The sequence below is a fragment of the Thalassophryne amazonica genome, chromosome 5 (genome assembly GCF_902500255.1).
Source record: "Thalassophryne amazonica chromosome 5, fThaAma1.1, whole genome shotgun sequence".
In the NCBI taxonomy this organism is placed as follows: domain Eukaryota; kingdom Metazoa; phylum Chordata; class Actinopteri; order Batrachoidiformes; family Batrachoididae; genus Thalassophryne; species Thalassophryne amazonica.
In genome coordinates this window covers 88,488,201-88,511,803 of record NC_047107.1, presented here as the reverse complement: position 1 = coordinate 88,511,803, position 23,603 = coordinate 88,488,201, and the positions used below count along the sequence as shown (strand labels likewise).

Sequence of the window (23,603 nt, the reverse complement as noted above, 5' to 3'; positions counted from 1 at the left end):
ACATTACAGTGTTGTGGTGGAAATTACGGCAATAGTGTGGGACAACTAAACTTGTTTAAAACAACTTGTTTAAAAAATCACAACACTTGTATGACATTGAATACCCCAATTATGTTTTGATTATTTTACTGATATTTTATTCAGAGATATTTTAAAACATTAGAAAAAATGTTTCTTTACCATTCATTTTTATCATTGAAGATCAAAAGTCTGGGTGTGGGACAAGCACAAAACGGCAATATTTGCATATAATGATGCTGAAAAAAGGTGAAAAAGTCATCATAGACTACTAGAACAAATTTCTTAACACGCTTTCATTGTAAAGATAACTATAAAAGTGTGAAATTTCCCCTTTTTTCTGTTTTTCATACAATATGATCAAAGGACATAAGTGCTCGTAGTCTAAGAATCACCCAACTACAAAAATACTGAGCTGCCCACTAACAAATCCCACAAGCACATTAATCAGATGTTACATGCAGAGGTTTCACTCTCCCTGCTATCATTTCCTAGATGTTTTCTCATTTTTGGACTCTGTTCTATCCAGATATTTTGCCTTTGCCAGATAATCTGAAGGATAGTTTTAGATTTTAACTTAGCCTGTGATTTCACAATCCGAGCTGCAAATCAATATGAATAGCTTTAAGGAAAAATGCTTGAAACAAACAATCTTGAGATAAATGTTGTTTTCGCAGAGAAAAACGTCACGTTGTCGACTATCACGTGCCCCCGGTGAGCTCACACCAAGGGGCGGGGCCTGGAGGCGAAAAAAAACAGGACGACAACCAATCAGGAGGCTTGATGTGACTACGTGCCGCTCTCTTCCAGGCCTTTATAAACTTTGTGTTTCGTGGCGAAAGGAGGCTTTTTCTCTCTGTTCCACGGCTGCAGTAGATGCTAAAGTAAGTTCTCTTTTAAATTCACGGCGTTCTGTTTTAAATTAAGCGGGAAAGATTATGTATAGTAAATTTTTTTACAGGTGAACGTTTGTTTTTCTGTTTTTTCCAAACTCAAAGAAATGCTACTTTGTATATGTTATATGCAACTAAATCATGTTTTTGAAAGTTCCTAAAATGTTATTTGTATTAGCTGAGTTATCTTTGTCTTGTGCAGCTAACAACTGGGTTGCGCGTGCGTCCATCCCTACGTTTTTTTTCCTTTAAAAAAAACAAAAAAAAAAAAACACGTGCGGTAATTGTGGTTTCAGATATAAATTCGTAGTACTGCTTTTGGTTTCGGTTCGTGGTTTCGGTTCCCTGTTTGCTAGTCCTCGTCTGGTCTCGTGACTGAACTAAACCAGGCCTGGGCTTTTGTCTTGGGGGCGGGGGAGCGCTTCCTGTCTGCAGGGAAACCGGTCACAGAATGATCCGTAACATGTGCCGTCGCAGATCCAGTTACATGCCATTTGTAGGTAGGGAGGTGAGTGCGCTGTTTGGGGCGTTCACGTACTGATCATGTGACTGACCGTCACACCAGAATAAAGGGCACTGATCAGGGAAAAAAAGTCCTAAATAATTCTGTTCCGAGTACTGAGATTTTGCTGCCTTCTTGGAAACTATCCCAACGTGTGTCTGCAGGAAGCCGAGATGTTGCTTGTAGCAGTTTTGGCGTTGTGCCTGAGTGCAGCCTTCACAGTCCCCATTTTGGACCCACAGCTTGACCAGCACTGGAACCTGTGGAAGAGCTGGCACAGTAAACAATACCATGAGGTGGCTACTGTATCATTTTTTTTTTCTGGTAATCTTTTGTGCTGTCAACTCATGTTGAAGGTCTTGTTGTGTTTGTAGACGGAGGAGGGGTGGAGGCGAATGGTGTGGGAGAAGAACCTGAAGAAGATCGAGCTGCACAATCTGGAGCGCTCTTTAGGCAAACACTCCTACCGCCTGGGCATGAACCATTTTGGGGACATGGTAAGACCCGAGCTTTCAAACAGATCCACAGTCCACTCGTTTGTTTTTCAAAAAAGTGAAATTTGGGAGGGAGTCCTGTGTTTTGTTTTTGTTCCCCCCCGCGAAAGTATCCAAAGGCTTGTCTCAGTGCACAATTGTAAAAACTGCATGTGTCTGGCCATACAAAAAATTTTCTGCTCATGTAACTGCCTTCTTATTTCGAGAGGGTGCCATCCACTTCTAAGATCTGATAGATACTCTAATTCTGGAAGTTGACAGTTTCTGATGCTGCACAGAACAATACACCCAGCTCCACACTTTGTGTTCCACATGGTGAAATGTTTCCAGCTGTGCACTTAGACAAACTCTTTATTGAGCCAATATTAATTATCAATCTTGTATCTTTTTTTTCCTGATTTGTATGCAGAATGTTATTTAAACTCATACAAATCTAGCAAGAAGCTGCTTTTGAGACTACTGTAATGTTATTTGAATGTATCCATTTTTATTGTAACTATTAGCTTTGCCAACAGTATAATGGGGCTGAGGTTAGAATGAGTGCTATCTGTGTGTAAGATATCACAAGCACTCTGTTTTGGCACTTGCAAAGCACATCAGTTTGATAAGGGAATTAAATTCCAGAAAGAATATAAATTAGTGTGTATTAATGTAGCTGCACCCCTGCAATCAGAGGTGCCAATGGAAACTAGAGTTCAAAAATCTAAAGTACATGAATTACGTATTATAGTATTTCAGATGTTGCTCAGACCAAATCGGTCTGTTCAGGCTAAACATTGTATTGGCTGGATTAAATATGTTGTGTGAATACTGTTGGTGATGTTAAAGCAGCAAGCTTTAGTAACACTTGCTTTATGCAGTCTTGAGACCTGAAAATGTAAAAACTCTGGAATAGTTGAACCATAATGCACAGCGTCCTGTTGATACTGTTCATAGAAAATACTGATTAGTCACACTGGTGGTGTCATATTTTTAAATGTTTCCTCTCCACAGACTCATGAGGAGTTCAGGCAGATAATGACTGGCTACAAGCAGAAAGCACAAAGAAAATTCAAAGGGTCTCTGTTTATGGAGCCACATTTTCTGGAGGCTCCGCATTCTGTGGACTGGAGGGAGAAAGGCTACGTCACCCCTGTTAAAGACCAGGTAAGGATGTCTAAACGCACTCCTTCAGTCACACCTGATACGACTTCCTGAGCTGTGTTTAAATATTCAGTGTGTCTGGCCTTTAGAGACAAATGTAATCTAAAAGTAAGTGCTAAATGCTTTGTCAAACTCTGTTCAACAGTAATATGTATGTACAATGGTTTTACTTCATGTCTGTTACAAAAGCATGATCTCATCTTGGGAGATGGTGCAACAAACCTGTGTTTTAACTGTGCTCAGTTTGCCTTATCACTGTTCTCTGAAAGGGTAAGATAACGCAGCCACTCTGGGTTGTGGGCCCTCAAAATGCAGTGGTAAATGGTGGGTCAAATGCCAAAGTGTCACTGTCTTTAGAATTTGCATTATTGAATCATGTGTATATACTTTACACGTCAGAATTATCAACAAAAAAATGTATACCCGAGATGAAATGCTCAGGGCACTATCATACCGTCTGCCCAGGTCAGCGTTAAATTTGATCCAAGTGAACAGCCTGTGCCTTGACTTTCAATGTCAAAACATTTTAGCAATCGGTTGTCTACACTGTCTGTACATCCAAACAGCTGTACATGAATTAAACATTCTCACTTAGGCGTGCCCCCCCTCCCCTTGTACAAATCTGTTTTTCAGGTTATCAAAATACCAAAATTAGTAGTAGAAGCCAATGAAATTACATGATTCTCTGTACCACTGTTATTTGCTGTCCAAATAAAATAACAGGTTTATAAGGTGAAGGGTAACAATTTAGATAAGTTTCTTTTTAAAAGCTCAGCAAAATGTGTAGTGTTGCCTCCTTTTTTTTTCTTTTTTTTTTTCTATTGCACTATTTGTATGTTGGCTTCTGTATTTGTCCTCATCCACCATAAACGGAAAGTACTTCCATCACCAACTGTTGATAGATTTTATTTTTTTGTGCAGTGGCACTTAATGCCATCTTTCATATGCAGTGTTTCCATTCTTCATCTTGCATCAAGTGGCAGTCTGGGCATTTATTTATTTTTTACAAATCATGCCCAGACCCAGTGCCTAAACGAGGCAGGGCTTTAGTCAAGGCTGGCAGTTAACAAAATTCTGCTTGCTGCCTGCACTGTAATATGTTAAATTTCACACACACTCCTGAGTGTGGCGAATCAAAGATGCCCTCCACGTAGCCTAACACACATCTGCTTTAATGATGGAGACCACAAGGGCTGTGTGATTGGTCACTTTTGGTTTGGAGGTTAATTAGAAGTGGAGCTTGAGGGGAAAAATTGATCCAGGGGCCGCTGTCCCTGCGTAAAATTGTATTAAGACACAACAGAGAACTTTCAAAGGGTTATGCGTGCGTCTACATCATTGTGTGGCCATGGAGTTCTGAAATTGTAGAAGCATAAATCAGGTTTTAGGATTTTAACTCTAAACAAATGTAATCCTTTTAATGGGCTTTTCCTGTTACTTTTAAACGTAAATAAGCTCCTATGTGCCATGCCCCATAATCTAATCTTCCCCTCTTTCAGGGTCAGTGTGGCTCTTGTTGGGCCTTCAGCACCACAGGGGCCCTGGAGGGTCAACACTTCAGGAAGACTGGCAAGCTGGTTTCCCTGAGTGAGCAGAACCTTGTGGACTGTTCCAGGCCTGAGGGTAACGAGGGCTGTAACGGTGGTCTGATGGATCAGGCCTTCCAGTATATCAAGGATAACAATGGTCTGGACTCCGAGGAGTCGTACCCTTACCTAGGAACGGTACGTTTGTCAGACTTGGCCAACATTCATAAAAGACTTGAGTGCAGTCATCTGTTTGAGAGTGAAAATTGATAAAATCTGTTTGTTTCTCACACATGAAGTTGTGTGTGTTTTTTTTTTTTTTTTTTTTTTTTTTTATTGATCCTGATGTTTGTACTGGCGCTATAGTGTTTTGTTCATCTTCCTCCTCCAGGATGACCAGCCATGTCGCTATGACCCCAAGTACAACTCTGCCAATGACACAGGTTTCATGGACATTAAGAGTGGTAGTGAGCACGCCCTGATGAAGGCCGTGGCTGCTGTAGGACCTTTGTCTGTGGCCATTGACGCCGGTCACGAATCATTCCAGTTCTACCAGTCGGGTACGTTTTATGAATGTCCAGTAAATTGTTCAAAGAAACATTTTTGTACTTGCCATGTTAACTTTTTGTATGTTAATTCTTTGTTGTTGGTTTTTTTTTTTTTTAGGAATCTACTATGAGAAGGAGTGCAGCAGTGAGGAGCTGGATCACGGCGTACTAGTAGTGGGTTATGGCTATGAGGGAGAAGATGTGGACAATAAGAAATACTGGATTGTCAAGAACAGGTCTGTAAGACAAGTTAAACCCTGGATTTACAGTTTTGAGTAATTGTTTTGTCTGTAACATGGTATAATTTTCCAAATCAAGTTGTCATGAGCCTTGTGGGTCCCCCCCATGTACTCTTCTTTTTTGCAGCTGGGGTGAGTCGTGGGGAGACAAAGGTTACATTTACATGGCTAAAGACAGGAAGAACCACTGTGGAATTGCAACAGCAGCCAGTTATCCTCTGGTGTAACCAGACAGTCTGCTGTCACAACAGAGTCCATTTTTATTATAGTAATATTTTGGTTTGTGATAAACGCTGAAGCCTTGGCCAGCAGCACATTGAAAGGAGATTCTGCGATGTTATGAGGCGGAACACTGTTTTTAGGGAAATTACGCCGTTACTTTGGCAGTTTTTATGCCACTAGTTAATTGCTTTTTTTTTTTTTAAAGTATAGTGTATTCTTTGTAAATATGTGTATGCTACTTGTAAGTGGTATGTTCACATTTGCTTTGGTCATTGTGTCGATTATTTTCTTTGTGGTACTTCTGTGATCAAATAAACTGAAACACTAGTATGCTTTATGGTTGTCTCTTGTCCTGCTACTGTACCTGTGGGACACATCAGGTCCAATCTTTAAGAGTAGACATCTGAGTGTGTGAATGATGACACTTGCCAAGACCTTTTACATAATACTTTATTTTCCTAAAGTTAAAAAAAATACACTTGTTCATATTGATATGATTGGGGGGGGGGGGGGGGGTGTTCTTCAAACAAACCTACATTAGGATTGCAAAAACCTGTCACCATACAAAACAAGTTCCTTGTGATGCTGTACGATGTTTGTTCCTCCCTGGCCTTTGTAAGGTTCAAAAATAGTTCACTTCATCAAACGGTAAAACTGCAATTAATACTGTCAAAAGTGTGGAAAGTCAAACTTGATTGCTCACTTATTTTAATAAAATGCTGCTAGGGGTACAAAGTAAACCGGTCACTATAGGTGAAACCTGTTTGTGCTATTACTGGAACTTCTTGATAAAGCTGAGGTACTCGTTGACATCGTCAGGGGAGCCAACCACAAAGGGCACGCGCTGGTGAAGGGCCTCAGGTTGGACGTCCAGTATCCTCTGGGTGCCGGTGGTGGCCAGGCCTCCTGCCTGCTCAATGATGAAGGCAACGGGGTTGCACTCGTACAGCAGTCGCAGCTTAGGGAAAAGGTTTTGGAAGAGGGTTTGAGTCAGTACTGGTTAGTATAAAATGACACAGAAGCTAGTATGTATATATACTTTTGGCAAGATGCATACACCTTACCACTTGTCTGTTCACTTATCATACCCCAGTGTATCTGTATCAGGGGCACATGATACTTCGGACAAAGGCTGATGCATGAACACGTGATACTGATCACATTACAACAAAATAAAGAACAAGAACCATATAATTATCGTCAACTCCTTTTAATAACTCGATATATTACAACAAAAATAACAGGAAACATACACATGAATCATCACTTTAAATGATAGCTACCCAGACTCGAATTTAAGTGTTGCTTCTACCTGAGTATACACTGGAATTTGCAACCTTGCGCTTACATGTTACAAAAACTTGTTTCTTTAAACTTTATCAGTGTACCAACATGAACCTCAACCAGGGTTGCCAACTCTGGCGTGAGACTCACGCTTTCAGCATCAATCTCACGCACAAGTAAGAAATGTCACGCTAAAATAATTTCACCCGTTTTTTTTTTTTTTTTTTTATTACTAGATTAGACTACACCAAATCACAGCGCATTGTTTCTTAAAGAAGAGTTTAAGTCGCACACCCGAAACAGTTAACATCTGCTTACAAGTCTGACTGCGGTATTCTCTGATCGCTGATTGGTTGAAAACCGCGCACCTGATACGTCAGCTGCGCGTGAAGAGTTCAAAGAAAGTTCGAGCACAGCTTCGAAGCTTGATTCTGATTCCGCCACTGATGCGTGATAGAAAGTTTTGGATGAGAAGGTAAGCCGATAACTACAACCCCTGGCAAAAATTATGGAATCACCGGTCTCGGAGGATGTTCATTCAGTTGTTTAATTTTGTAGAAAAAAAGCAGATCACAGACATGACACAAAACTAAAGTCATTTCAAATGGCAACTTTCTGGCTTTAAGAAACACTATAAGAAATCAAGAAAAAAGATTGTGGCAGTCAGTAACGGTTACTTTTTTAGACCAAGCAGAGGGAAAAAAATATGGAATCACTCAATTCTGAGGAAAAAATTATGGAATCATGAAAAACAAAAGAACGCTCCAACACATCACTAGTATTTTGTTGCACCACCTCTGGCTTTTATAACAGCTTGCAGTCTCTGAGGCATGGACTTAATGAGTGACAAACAGTACTCTTCATCAATCTGGCTCCAACTTTCTCTGATTGCTGTTGCCAGATCAGCTTTGCAGGTTGGAGCCTTGTCATGGACCATTTTCTTCAACTTCCAAGCAGCCTTTGTGTGAGGATGGGTGGAGTCTCTCGTCGTTTTTTCTTTGCAAGGAAATGGTGGAACGACTTGCCATGAAAAGAGTTGCAGCGAAATTCATCGTCACAAAGCTGATGGCGCAGCAAAAGCGCCTTCGTGTTGAAGCCTCACAGGACATGTTGTGACATGCCCACCTCCTCCACCATTCGGAAGATTCAGACGGCTTTCTGTGGCTTTGCAGTCGTGTGACTATCCGAGAAATTGTGGAAGAGGTGGGCATGTCACAATGCAATTCATACTGATGAATTTCGCTGCAACTCTTTTCAAATCTTCTGTCACAGTGGAATGTGCCGAAAAAGTGCTGATGTCCACCTCTTCCCCAATTTCTCGGATAGTCACACGACGGTTCCACATCACCACAGCGTTCACTTTGGAAATGACCTGGTCATTTCAGCATGTTGATGGCCGACCGGAGCGTGGCTCGCTCTGCACGTTGTGCAGCCGTCTTTAAACCGGTTGTACCGCTCCTTAATCTGTGTGATGCCCAGAGGATCGTCACCGAAAGCTGTCTGAATAATCCAAATGGTTTCCACCTGGCTGTCGCCCAGTTTCTGGCAAAATTTGATGCAGTCATGCTGCTCCAGTCGTTCCGCCATTTTCCTTGCAATGAAAAAACGACAAGAGATGACACCCATCCTCACACAAAGGCTGATTACAAGCAAATGATGCAATCGACAGGCGTGAAAAAAATTCACGTATGCGCACAAAGGTTCAAGGTTGGCTCATGCAAGCACACGTGATTCAAATCCATCAGGTTTTTGAAAAAAATAAAAAGGTCCGATACTTTTCTAACAGACCTCGTATTAAAGTATGTGACTTATTAAAAGGAGGCGAGGAAAAACCTAACAACTGATTTCCCTAAAAGGTTTCAAGTATTTCTACACAAGTACACTGTATTTGTACTATAACAGTATCTAATGGAAACCGACCACAGAGTTTGGTATTGGTGGTTGGCTTGTGTTCCAAGTACAAAATTAACTAGACAGCAGTGATGGTCAGAGGTTACCTTTCCTTTGGGGCTCTTCTCATTGGCAGGATACATGAAGATCCCTCCGTAGGCAATGGTGCGGTGAATATCTGAGACCATAGAGCCCACATACCGTGCCCCATAGGGAGCGCTGCCATCCTACAGTGGGTAAAGACATATTTGGTCAGGGATGGGCTGCTTTGTCCCATTAAAGAGTATTCATCTGTTTTAAGTCTCATGGATCACGTTAGCAGGTTACTTAGGTGATCAGCAAAGTGAAAATCTGCACACCTTCGGCCTTTAACGCCAATAATGGATCAGTCTTCTCAGATGTTCATGTTTTACCTTCTACTATGGATTATCTGACTTGTATTTTGGTGGTATGAGTTTTTACTGCAATAGATTGTTACCAACAACAGAATTTTGTGACCCCATTTTTTTCAGTCCTGGAAAAACTCTAAATTGTTACAGCAGCTACATTTGTGTGTTATATCTCACATTAAGATATGTTCCTCAGCTGTTATGGTGCAAATAAGGATCAAAACAACCACAGAAATCAGTAAAATCACTCCTGCTGCAAGTCACCTTTTACTATATGTACTTCTCGCTCTCTCTCTGTATCACTCAGCATGTTTCAGAAGCACTGTTTTCCCATAAACGTTTGGTGCTTAAAGAATTCTATATGTGCACTAAACTACTGAAGAAAATCCTGTTTCATACAAAGCATTTTGAGTTTTATATTTCCCTGTCAGGACCCAGTGACCTGCGTGGTTCCTGGCCTGTGGCCTGAGTCTAGACAGTATTTGTAACATGCTTAAATTCAAATCAGTTAAAAATGGTTTGTTTTGGAATATCTGAGGTTTAAATTCAGAAAATCTTAATGAGACATTTAAATGACAAAAGACTTCAAATTTGATTAAAGCCATTACAAAGTCATTTTACAAGAATATTACAAAACTGGTTTTGAGGCAAGCCTCTTATTTAATTTAGTTTTCTTGGACTTTTTAATCAGTCTGGGGAACTGAGCGCTTGATATTGTGTTTTTACCACATTTACTCCTTAAAGTTAAAATATTAAGAGGACGATCGCTCTGTGATAATGGAAAGACGAAAAGAAATGCTACATGAAATCTATAGCTATCACCTCTATAACACCAGGAAAGGTTTAGAGCATCGCCATTGACTTCTCAGTGGTAGACAGACGTGTTTGAGGTGGAATATATACGTGTAGCGAGGTACGTTTCATGTCGTCACAAGTAAGCCATGTTGTAAACAAGCTTGGGGTTGCAGCATTGTTTTGTTTGTCAAAAGTATGGTATTGCAGATATTTTTGCTGTATAAGTCCAAAAAAAGAGAGGCTCCATTCCACTCATTTTATGTTGGAATGAGTGGAATTTTCCAGTGAAATAGTGTGGTATTGATTAGAAAGCTCCAACTTACTTAGCTAATCATAATAAATGATGGAACTGAGGAAAACTTTAATTTCAAAATTGATTTCCATATAAAGAATTCCTTCAGAAATATACCATATTTTCCAGAGTATAAGCCACACCTGTTTAAAAAATGCTTGAAGAGAAAAAATCCATATATAAATCATACTGGAGTATAAGTTTTTTTCTGTCATATCAGCTCTCTAATTTGTGATTTTTGTACATTGTTGTAGTGTACTTTTTATTCATGGCATTTATCCTCTTATTATTAAGAGATTATTTTTGTTTAGTGCTTTTATTCCTATGAAAATATTACATGTCACTGTATTATTAATCGTAAATGTGTGTTTGTTTTGTTTTGTTTTTTTTTTAGTGGATAAGTTGCACCAGAGTATAAGTCTCAGAACCTCCGAAACTAGTAAAAAAAAAAAAAAAGCCAGTGACTTTTACTCCAGAAAATACAGTAGCTATAATTCACAAGTAGTTGTTAAACAAAAACTTAATAAATAAATAAATAAATCTGTTTTCATTTGTCCCCAATTTTCAATTGATTTTCATTTATATAGCGCCAAATCACAACAGAGTTGCCTCAAGGCGTGACCCTCTGCTTGGTCCATGCTACAGACATAAATTACATAACAATTCACAAAACGAATATACAGGAAATGCTGTTGATGCACAGGACAGGAGGGTCTCCAGCACAAATACCACACCCATCTCTGGATGGAGCTGCACCTTAAACAGAAAGAAAAAACAGAACCAGGCATCAGAAAGACAAGAAATACTGTATAATTTGCCAGCATTAAACAACAAGAAAAACAGGCAATACTAAGGTGATCGCTGGCCACTAGCCCTATGCTTCACAAAACCCAGAATTTAGGTAAAGTTGAGGCCGGGGCACGCTCTGTTTTCTAATAAAATGAATTAAAAGAGTAAAAAGTGTTGGGAAAGTGTAGTGACACGGACCCACAACAGGGGGCGTAAATGAACGGACAATAGAGGGAGTTAAATTAGAACACTTTACTGTTGTGAATGTCACAACCACACACAGCAGATTATAGAATAGATACAAGTCAATTAATGAAGGTGTCGTGTGGGCAGGCTCGACGATAGGAGACGCCCGTCTGGAGATGAACCGGAACCACACGATTTCCTCCGCCACCGAACCTGGAGAATACTGGAGCCGCCAAGTCCCGAAGTCCCCAGGTGGCCACCGTCTCAGCGTGTCGGATCTGGTACTGCTGGCGGAGAACAAAGACAGTCAGGTGTGGGTGTGTATACACCCCGTAACAATAACGGTGGGAATTCCACCTCCACCTCTAACACACACTCGTGCAGCGTCCGTTTAACCACTTATCTGACGGGAAGTAGGACGAAACAGTCGCGACCCACGCCGGTCCTCTGGTTAGACAGCTGCAACACAATAGCTCTTGGAATCAATCAATGCTGGCAGAGAAAGTTACCTCTCAAAGAAGTCGATATCTCGGCGACGTGGTGGAGGTGTCATCCTGCTTTTATCCAGGGTGAGATGCCGATGATCGGTGACAGCTGTCACACCTGGGCTGTTCCTGTAAGGCGGCAGCGCCCTCTCGTGCCTGAAGCCCGCACTTCAGGCAGGTCGCCCTCTGGTGGTGGGCCAGCAGTACCTCCTCTTCTGGCGGCCCACACAACAAAAAGCGTAGAACTATACTATGCCAGTATGCTAGCCATACGAAAGGGAAAATAAGTGCGTCTTATGTCTGGACATGAAAGTCTCCACAGAATCTGACTGTTTTATTGACGAAGGGAGATCATTCCACAGAACAGGGGCACGATAAGAGAAAGCTCTATGACCCGCAGACTTCTTATTCACCCTACGGACACAAAGTAGTCCTGTACCCTGAGAACGCAATGCCCGGGCCGGTACATAAGGTTTAATTAGGTCAGCTAGGTAGCGAGGTGCCAGTCTGTGAACAATTTTATAGACTAGTAGCGGAACCTTAAAATCTGATCTCACTGGGACAGGAAGCCAGTGAAGGAATGCCAAAATGGGTGTAATGTGGTCGAACTTTCTGCTTCGTCAAAAGTCTGGCTGCAGCATTTTGTACCAATTAGAGACCCCTAATGCTGGACTGCGGTTAACCAGAACATTGTAGTAGTCCATTCTAGAAGAGATAAATGCATGGATCAGGATCTCAGCATCAGCCATAGACAGGATGTGATGAATCTTCGCTATATTTCGCAGGTGGAAGAAAGCAGTCCTTGTAATATTTCTAATGTGGAGGCCAAAGGACAATGAAGGATCAAAAATTACCCCAAGGTTCATCACTTTGTCAGTGTGATGTATGACACCAGTGCCCCAAGTGAATAGCGGAGGTGGGTCATCACGCTTGGTTGCACCTACCAACATCTATGTATTAAAAGCCAAATGGCCTCTGTATACGTGTGTGCGTACATACTTGTGTGTGTATGGCTTAGATCACGGAGAAACTGGGAAGAACTGACATTTGCAGTTTGCTATGATTATGTATTTTGGGTCAAAGATGAATGATGCATAAATGGAAAGTTGATAGGATTTATATTTTTGTAGAAATTAGGGATATTAGGTAACAACGGTGAACAATGGACGTTGATAATTAAATTCTGGACTCACACACCATTCCACCAGGGGGTGGTAAATCATCTATATATTAAAAGCTAAGTGGCCTCTGTCTATGTGTATGTGTGCGTGCGTATAACTTAGATCATGGAGAAACTGGGGAGAACTGGCATGTGCTGTTTGGTATGTTTATGTATTCTGGGTCAAGGATGAACGCCGCCAAAATTGAACGTTGATAGGACTAATATTTTTAGAGAAATTGTGGATATTACATAACAACAGTGAGCAATGAATGTTGACAATTACATTATGGACTCACACACTATTCCAGCAGGGGGCGGTAAATCATCTGTGTATTTAGAGTGAAGTGGCTTCTGTGTACGTGTGTGGATCCGTGTGTGTGCCTTCGATCACGTAGAAACTGGGAAGATCTGAAATTTTCCGTTTAGCATGTTTATGCATTTTGGGTCAAGGGTGAACGCAGCCAAAATGGAACGTTGATAGGACTAATATTTTTGGAGACATTACGGATATTAGGTAACAACAGTGAACAATGGACGTTGATAATTACGTTCTGGACTCACACACCATTCCAAACCATTATAGAAACTTTGCATAATTTATTACCACCCTTGAAAAATATCAGCTACCCATTTTCTGAACTCTGCCCAATCTAGAGCCTGCGGATTCCCCACAGGCAGTGTGCTAGTACATAAATAAATCTGTTAACTACCAACAACAGGTCAGTCAAAGTCCACCTGTATCGCTGTAATCTCTTCAAGACTCCCTGCATGATTTTGACTGACTTGAACACTAATGTTCTGAGGTTTTTGCATATCACAACACAGAACACAACTGGTGATGCACAGTCATGTGTTTTCTGAGTCATGTCCCAGTCATCGCTCCTTAAAGTGGACACACTCCCCAATAGGAAAACATTCTCAAACATCAAACTGATTTCAAACTTCCTTTTGAGTTTAGTCAGCATCACTTACATGCCAGGTCATTCTTGTTTTTGCTGTTCAGCTCAAATTTAAAATGATATCCCTCATTTTCTAGGACATTATCAATCTGCTCAGCAAATTTCATCAACATCCTGTGACAACTTTTTTAAGTTAAATGTTGCTATGGGCCAAACATTCTTCTGGATCTTAGTTCTAGAATATATTTCAGATCACCTCCAAAACTGAATCACCTATTTCCCAGAACATTGTCTCTCTCACCAAATGTCACTGAAATCCTTTCAGTGCTTTTGAGTTATCCTGCTAACAGACAAACAAACAAACATCTGTGAAAATTTTACCTCCTTAGTAGAGGTTTTTTAAAAGTTAATAATATAACTAATTTATTTACCTTTCAAAATGACGTCTGACCTTTCAGTAATTGAGTCAAAATCGTTTGTTTAGTTTTTGAGTAATTTTCTGGGCTCTGTCTAAATGGCATGTTGGCTAGTTAAATAAATTGTACTTTACTATAAAGGAAAAACAAGGTTATACACTTCACTGTGATAACATCTACGTATGTGTCTCTGTAGATTTCATGAGTAACATTTGTATAATAGAAAATTATATTTTTTTAAACAACCCGACCATCACCACCACAAAAACAAATCTATACAAAATGAAATAAAAAAATCAAAAGGAAAAAAAACATTCATCATTGTAGTGATAATGCTTTACACAATATTTTCAAAATTGTACTTTTTATTTTCAAAGGACGCCCCCCTCCCACGCATACACACATGCAAACACCTACAAAATTAAGAAAAGAAGAGGCAACACTGAGGCAATATCCCTGTGGATTCCTTTCTTATTCCTTAGGAATTAAAATTAAAATGTAAAAATATTAAGTATATTAGCCCATTCCAAATATTTTGAATGAAATTTACCAAACAAATTAAGTATATTTCATAAAATATAATTTGTTAAGCAAATGCTAATTTATTTGAATGAAATAAACTCAAATAATAAATGTAAAGTTAAGATCAAATTAACTGTTACATTTTTAGGCATTTCATTTGATATATCCAACACAAACAATCAATTGAATGTGTTCCAGAGATTTTATTAAGATAGTATAGCTGTTTCTTACGGTGAAATATATATATATATATATATATATATATATATATATATATATATATATATATATATATATATATATATATATATATATATATACACACACACACAAAACCACTGAATTATGTTTTAGAGTGTAGGCAGTTTTATTGAGTAGTGTGTTGTTTGTCTCATCGTTGCTGTCTGCAGTCACCATCATGGCCATGTGACAGGATGAATTTAAGACTATCAATGCTTCTAAACAACTTCCCAGTAAATGTATTGATAATTTTATGGATTAGCATTAACCCATTTCTCAGTAAAGCTCTGTACTCTCTCCTGAGTGTCGCTCCCACTGGAGTGTTGTTAACATACTTTTATTGTGAACGTCACTCAGGAAAATAATATGAGTGAAGAGTCGCGCAGCGGCATGAAGCTCACTCATGGTACAGGGCGTCCTAAACAGGAAGTGCCAATTTTCAAATCCACAGTAAAACAGGAAATGTTCAAATGTCAAACACTTCCTGGATTGACAGATGAGATCCCATGGAATCTCGCGGGAACTCAGTGGCAAGCTCACACTCAGACAGGAAGTGCAAATTTATCAGTCACAGTGAAACAGGAAATATTCAGATGACAAACACTTCCTGGCATGGGTGGAGCTAGAGCGGAGGCTGGGGTTTCACTGGACTTTCCTGATTAGACATAGGTGATTGACATGTCACAGCACCACACGTCTGCTGAAAGACCTGCATTTTGAAATCAGTGAGTCACATTGACTGCTAGGTTCCTCCTGTCAAGTAGTTTGTGCTGTGTAGCACAAAAATTTCTAATCCACCTTAGTAGAAGAAGAAAAATGTTTGCTCCAGATTTGAACTGAACAGGTTGTTTGAACTATGGACTTCTAATCACACCAAACTTATATTGGTGAGTAAACAACCGTATTTTATGTCAGAAATGAGGAATCAGGTTGCCTTATACATAATGAGGTGGGCTTCATAGATAATTGGCAAAGCTTCTGGGGAAAACCTGGTCTTGTTAGGAGAGACGGCATCCATCCCACTTTGGATGGAGCAGCTCTCATTTCTAGAAATCTGGCCAATTTTCTTAAATCCTCCAAACCGTGACTATCCAGGGTTGGGACCAGGAAGCAGAGTTGTAGTCTTACACACCTCTCTGCAGCTTCTCTCCCCCTGCCATCCCCTCATTACCCCATCCCCGTAGAGACGGTGCCTGCTCCCAGACTACCAATAACCAGCAAAAATCTATTTAAGCATAAAAATTCAAAAAGAAAAAATAATATAGCACCTTCAACTGCACCACAGACTAAAACAGTTAAATGTGGTCTATTAAACATTAGGTCTCTCTCTTCTAAGTCCCTGTTGGTAAATGATATAATAATTGATCAACATATTGATTTATTCTGCCTTACAGAAACCTGGTTACAGCAGGATGAATATGTTAGTTTAAATGAGTCAACACTCCCGAGTCACACTAACTGTCAGAATGCTCATAGCACGGGCCGGGGCGGTGGATTAGCAGCAATCTTCCATTCCAGCTTATTAATTAATCAAAAACCCAGACAGAGCTTTAATTCATTTGAAAGCTTGACTCTTAGTCTTGTCCATCCAAATTGGAAGTCCCAAAAAACAGTTTTATTTGTTATTATCTATCGTCCACCTGGTCGTTACTGTGAGTTTCTCTGTGAATTTTCAGACCTTTTGTCTGACTTAGTGCTTAGCTCAGATAAGATAATTATAGTGGGCGATTTTAACATCCACACAGATGCTGAGAATGACAGCCTCAACACTGCATTTAATCTATTATTAGACTCTATTGGCTTTGCTCAAAAAGTAAATGAGTCCACCCACCACTTTAATCATATCTTAGATCTTGTTCTGACTTATGGTATGGAAATAGAAGACTTAACAGTATTCCCTGAAAACTCCCTTCTGTCTGATCATTTCTTAATAACATTTACATTTACTCTGATGGACTACCCAGCAGTGGGGAATAAGTTTCATTACACTAGAAGTCTTTCAGAAAGCGCTGTAACTAGGTTTAAGGATATGATTCCTTCTTTATGTTCTCTAATGCCATATACCAACACAGTGCAGAGTAGCTACCTAAACTCTGTAAGTGAGATAGAGTATCTCGTCAATAGTTTTACATCCTCATTGAAGACAACTTTGGATGCTGTAGCTCCTCTAAAAAAGAGAGATTTAAATCAGAAGTGCCTGACTCCGTGGTATAACTCACAAACTCGTAGCTTAAAGCAGATAACCCGTAAGTTGGAGAGGAAATGGCGTCTCACTAATTTAGAAGATCTTCACTTAGCCTGGAAAAAGAGTCTGTTGCTCTATAAAAAAGCCCTCCGTAAAGCTAGGACATTTTACTACTCATCACTAATTGAAGAAAATAAGAACAACCCCAGGTTTCTTTTCAGCACTGTAGCCAGGCTGACAAAGAGTCAGAGCTCTATTGAGCCGAGTATTCCTTTAACTTTAACTAGTAATAACTTCATGACTTTCTTTGCTAACAAAATTTTAACTATTAGAGAAAAAATTACTCATAACCATCCCAAAGACGTATCGTTATCTTTGGCTGCTTTCAGTGATGCCGGTATTTGGTTAGACTCTTTCTCTCCGATTGTTCTGTCTGAGTTATTTTCATTAGTTACTTCATCCAAACCATCAACATGTTTATTAGACCCCATTCCTACCAGGCCGCTCAAGGAAGCCCTACCATTATTTAATGCTTCGATCTTAAATATGATCAATCTATCTTTGTTAGTTGGCTATGTACCACAGGCTTTTAAGGTGGCAGTAATTAAACCATTACTTAAAAAGCCATCACTTGACCCAGCTATCTTAGCTAATTATAGGCCAATCTCCAACCTTCCTTTTCTCTCAGAAATTCTTGAAAGGGTAGTTGTAAAACAGCTAACTGATCATCTGCAGAGGAATGGTCTATTTGAAGAGTTTCAGTCAGGTTTTAGAATTCATCATAGTACAGAAACAGCATTAGTGAAGGTTACAAATGATCTTCTTATGGCCTCGGGCAGTGGACTCATCTCTGTGCTTGTTCTGTTAGACCTCAGTGCTGCTTTTGATACTGTTGATCATAAAATTTTATTACAGAGATTAGAGCATGCCATAGGTATTAAAGGCACTGCGCTGCGGTGGTTTGAATCATATTTGTCTAATAGATTACAATTTGTTCATGTAAATGGGGAATCTTCTTCACAGACTAAAGTTAATTATGGAGTTCCACAAGGTTCTGTGCTAGGACCAATTTTATTCACTTTATACATGCTTCCCTTAGGCAGTATTATTAGACGGTATTGCTTAAATTTTCATTGTTACGAAGATGATACCCAGCTTTATCTATCCATGAAGCCAGAGGACACACACCAATTAGCTAAACTGCAGGATTGTCTTACAGACATAAAGACATGGATGACCTCTAATTTCCTGCTTTTAAACTCAGATAAAACTGAAGTTATTGTACTTGGCCCCACAAATCTTAGAAACATGGTGTCTAACCAGATCCTTACTGTGGATGGCATTACCCTGACCTCTAGTAATACTGTGAGAAATCTTGGAGTCATTTTTGATCAGGATATGTCATTCAAAGCGCATATTAAACAAATATGTAGGACTGCTTTTTTGCATTTACGCAATATCTCTAAAATCAGAAAGGTCTTGTCTCAGAGTGATGCTGAAAAACTAATTCATGCATTTATTTCCTCTAGGCTGGACTATTGTAATTCATTATTATCAGGTTGTCCTAAAAGTTCCCTAAAAAGCCTTCAGTTAATTCAAAATGCTGCAGCTAGAGTACTGACGGGGACTAGAAGGAGAGAGCATATCTCACCCATATTGGCCTCTCTTCATTGGCTTCCTGTTAATTCTAGAATAGAATTTAAAATTCTTCTTCTTACTTATAAGGTTTTGAATAATCAGGTCCCATCTTATCTTAGGGACCTCGTAGTACCATATCACCCCAATAGAGCGCTTCGCTCTCAGACTGCAGGCTTACTTGTAGTTCCTAGGGTTTGTAAGAGTAGAATGGGAGGCAGAGCCTTCAGCTTTCAGGCTCCTCTCCTGTGGAACCAGATCCCAATTCAGATCAGGGAGACAGACACCCTCTCTACTTTTAAGATTAGGCTTAAAACTTTCCTTTTTGCTAAAGCTTATAGTTAGGGCTGGATCAGGTGACCCTGAACCATCTCTTAGTTATGCTGCTATAGACGTAGACTGCTGGGGGGTTCCCATGATGCACTGTGTCTTTCTCTTTTTGCTCTGTATGCACCACTCTGCATTTAATCATTAGTGATCGATCTCTGCTCCCCTCCACAGCATGTCTTTTTCCTGGTTCTCTCCCTCAGCCCCAACCAGTCCCAGCAGAAGACTGCCCCTCCCTGAGCCTGGTTCTGCTGGAGGTTTCTTCCTGTTAAAAGGGAGTTTTTCCTTCCCACTGTAGCCAAGTGCTTGCTCACAGGGGGTCGTTTTGACCGTTGGGGTTTTACATAATTATTGTATGGCCTTGCCTTACAATATAAAGCGCCTTGGGGCAACTGTTTGTTGTGATTTGGCGCTATATAAAAAAATTGATTGATTGATTGATATATATATATATATATATATATATGAGGTCTATTAGAAAAGTATCCGACCTTATTATTTTTTTCAAAAACCATATGGATTTGAATCACGTGTGATTACATCAGACATGCTTGAACCCTCTTGGGCATGCGAGAGTTTTTTCATGCCTGTCGGTTACGTCATTCGCCTGTGGGCAGTCTTTGAGTGAGGAGTCGCCCACCCTCTCATTGTTTTTTCATTGTTTAGGAATGGCTCAGAGACTGCTGCTTTGTTTGATCAAAATTTTTTCAAAACTGTAAGGCACAACTGAGTGGACACCATTCGATAAATTCAGCTGGTTTTCTGTAAAAATTTTAACGGCTGATGAGAGATTTTGGTCTGGTAGTGTCGCCGTAAGGATGGCCCATGGCGCCTGACGGTGATCTGCGCTTCGAGGCGGCAGCGTCTCACCGTTTCAAGTTGAAAACTTCCACATTTCAGGCTCTGTTGACCCAGGAAGTCGTCAGAGAACATAGAACTTTCAGAAGAAGTCGGCATGAGGAGTTTATTCGGACATTCCATTGTTAACGGACATTTTGTAATGAAAGAACGTGTGGGAAGAGTCGCATGTCGGGCCGGACCCGACCGCGGGGGGTCGCGACAGGAAAAACACCTCCGTTGGGAACCTTAACGGGCAAGTTGGAACATGCCCAAGCTGTTAAACAATTTCTCAGTTACTCACTTGTTGAAAGCCATCAAAAGCCGCCTGAATTTTACAAATGGTTTTCGACACAGAGGTGTTTTTCCTGTCGCGGCGCACACAGATTTGCCGAGTTGTCACGGAAACGACTCGGCGAATTTGCGCGCACGTCTTTCATTAAAAAATGCCCTTAAACAGTGGAATGTCCGCATAAAGTCCTCATGCCGGCCTCTTCTGAATCTTCTCTGTTCTCTCACGATGTCCTGGGTGAATTAAGCCTTAAATTAGGATGTTTTCAGGTCGAAACAGGCTGACGACGGCGCCTGGAAGCGATGCACGACGTCCTGCTTTGTGGGAAGTCCTTACACCGACCGAAACACCCCATAATCTCTCATCAGCCGTTAAACTTTTCACCGAAAACCAGCTTAATTTCTTGAATAGTGTCCACTCGGATATTCCTCACAGGTCCAGAAAAAATGTTGATAAAGCAACGCGCGCCGTCTCGAGCAGCGTGTGAAACAAAGGAATTCAGCCGAGAGGGCGGGACCACATCTCACTCAAGGCCTGCCCACAGGGAAATGACATCACAGACACGCGTGAAAAAACTCACGCATGCGCACGAAGGTTCAAGCTTGGCTGACGCAATCGCATGTCATTCAAATCCATATAGTTAAAAAAAAATAAAAGGGTCGGTTTATTATCTAATAGACCTCGTATATATATAGACGAGGTCTATTAGAAAAGTATCCGACCTTATTATTTTTTTCAAAAACCATATGGATTTGAATCACGTGTGATTGCGTCAGCCAAGCTTGAACCTTCGTGCGCATGCGTGAGTTTTTTCACGCCTGTCGGTTGCGTCATTCGCCTGTGAGCAGGCTTTGAGTGAGGAGTGGTCCACCCCTCTCGTCGTTTTTTTCATTGTTTAGGAATGGCTCAGAGACTGCCGCTTTGCTTGATCAAAATTTTTTCAGAAACTGTGAGGGACATCAAAGTGGACACCATTCGAGAAATTCAGATGGTTTTTGGTGAAAATTTTATGGGCTTCAAAGAGATTACGGAGTGTTACTGTCGCTTTAAGGACAGCCCCCAGAGGCTGTGGAGCGCTCCGAAGCCGCCATCGACAGGCTGAGCGACCATTTCATTTCTAAACGGATGGCTGTATGGATCCGTGACCATCGTGTGCAATTTCTCTGGTTATCACAAGAGCTGGACATCAACCGTTTTCCGGCAGATTTCACTTTTAACAAGAGATTTTGTCATGGAAAGCCGAGTGGAGGCTTCGCGCGTCACGATGGATTCACTACTGGAGCGAGACAAAACCACCTCCGTTTTGGTCTCACAGGACGGCTTTGAGATGGCGTTCAGACAGCTGTCGGTGGTTTTTCATCAAGTGATTATCCGAGAAATTGTGGATGTGCCTGGACATGCCAGAACATGTCCTGTGAGGCTTCATCATGGCGTTACTTTGCGCTACTTGGAATTCCTCCACACGTCTGTCTCAATGTGCCGAAAAAGTGCTGATGTCCACGTCTTTTCACAATTCCTGTGCTAGTCAGACGACGTCCCAGATAAAACACAGCGTCCAGTTTGGAAATGAACGGCACATTCCACTGTTACAGGAGTTTTTGTCATGGAAAGAGGAGCGGAGGCTTCACAACTTTATCAAGTTTTAGAGATTTGCTTTCAGTTTGAGTTTGAGGAAGATATTTTTTTTTGTATTTCTTGTATTTAAAATGACATGAACTAATTAAAATGTGTGAAATTCCAAGTGTTCCAATACTTTTGGAGGGCACAGTATCCTAACCTTATGATGAGTGCAAAATGAGTGTGATATTATTACTGTTTTGTTTAAGAATGTTTAATTTTCACTGCTGCTGCACTTTGTGTCAAATCATAGTCATATCGTATATCATATTGATATGACAATTCAGTAAGGTATATCTTCTATTATACATTCCAAATCTAAGGTGGAACTCTACTAGTGTTTACTAAGGAACACTGAAATATCTTTAAAAAAAAAGGAGAGAGAGAGAGAGAGAGAGAGAGAGAGATAAGGTTGAACTCTACTAGTGTTTACTAAGGTACACTGAAATATCTTTAAAAAAAAAGAGAGAGAGTAGCATAGAGCCACTTAGGTGCCTGGTCTCGAGAACCAGGGATGGTAGGTTGAAAAGCTTTTTTATCCCACGGGATCTCTCCCTACCCATCTAAGCTGCTCATGAATACGGACAGCATGTATATAAGTGACATTTACATGACAACTTAATATTGAGATAATATTGAGATACGATAATTTGGCCATATTGTGCAGCCCTACTGTCAACTAGCTGAAAACTTTGAATATTAATTTACATCTACATTAAAAAAAAATGCTTAAAGTGGCAGGGGGTTAAGCGGGCTGTAATAAGGAAGGTCAGTTGAAAAGCAAAAAAAGAAAGAAAAAAAAAGGTGGAGAGTGTGGGGGGCAGAGCCCCTCCAGAAGCTGAAAGACAAAATAAGGAAAATGCTTAAAAAGGCAGGGGGTCTGGGGAGGCTAAAAGGTTTTAGTCATGCTCATGCGCCCAAGAACCATTTTACTAAAAAATGTCTGAAGGACCTAAAGGACATGGTTAGATGGCGAGAAGCTTTTCTAAGTATGTGAGAGGCAAAGAAAGAAAAATGCTTAAAAAGGCAGGGGGGGCAGAGCACCCCACAGAAGCTGTAAGGTTTTTTCCATACTGATGCTCCCCTGAAGCATTTACTCAAAATAAGTCTAAAGAACCTAAATGACATGCATATTAATTATGAACAATAACTTGTTAGTCATGCCAGTGGTAGGGGAAAGACAAACAAAAGTGTGCATGCAGCCCTATGCTATCTATAGCTGTCAAAATAACACCTTAATTGAGATCAATTAGTTACAGAACCTATGACATGTGAAACATTTTAAATGGGAATTAATCACAATTCCTGATGTGATTTCAGTTACCTGTTAAGTACTTTGCTTATAGAAGTAACTTGCTCTCATAAAATCTTTAAAATCTGTGTATGTGTGTGCGCGCGCATGCTTAAAGTAGTTGAAGTGTGGTCGTCTTTTTCGCAAAAAATGCTTGTTTAATCCTTAAAAACGTGAATGAAATATAGCCAAGGACGTTTTAAACATGTCAGTCTGTTTCAAAATGTTTGATTCATATTGTTTTTCCAAACATGTTTTAACTTTCAAGGAGCAGATTATAAAATTAAATTAGTCATGAACAAATGAGCTCATTATTAAAGGGGCCATATTGTGCATGAATCATTTTTTTAATGTCTTTTACATTTTACTGTGTTTGATGTCTAATGTTCAACATCTCTATGGTCCCCCAATTCTGAGTGTTTTCATAGAGTTTCGCCTTATTTAAGCATAATTTAGGAGTGACACAACTTGTTTGAGACTCCTGT

At 40.2% G+C, this 23,603-nt stretch overlaps 2 protein-coding genes across 2 annotated transcripts in view; one reads left to right on the top strand and one right to left on the bottom strand.

Annotated features, from left to right (window-relative positions):
- Positions 1–771: 771 nt before the first annotated feature.
- On the top strand, positions 772–5,912 carry ctsla (cathepsin La). The gene is made up of 8 exons (XM_034170808.1): positions 772–902; positions 1,578–1,709; positions 1,788–1,910; positions 2,901–3,053; positions 4,550–4,774; positions 4,968–5,136; positions 5,243–5,360; positions 5,491–5,912. Exons 2-8 carry the CDS (start codon positions 1,587–1,589, stop codon positions 5,588–5,590), a joined length of 1,011 nt encoding a protein of 336 aa, XP_034026699.1. The 5' UTR covers positions 772–902; positions 1,578–1,586; the 3' UTR covers positions 5,591–5,912.
- Positions 5,913–6,296: 384 nt separating this feature from the next.
- Positions 6,297–23,603, bottom strand: part of fbp2 (fructose-1,6-bisphosphatase 2) — a 33,795-nt gene continuing 16,488 nt past the window's right edge. Inside the window, exons 6-7 of the mRNA XM_034170807.1 lie at positions 8,867–8,986; positions 6,297–6,543 (exon numbers count right to left, since the gene is read on the bottom strand). Coding sequence (XP_034026698.1) covers positions 6,358–6,543; positions 8,867–8,986 — 306 coding nt within the window. The 3' untranslated portion in view covers positions 6,297–6,357. The remainder of the gene's footprint in view (positions 6,544–8,866; positions 8,987–23,603) is intronic.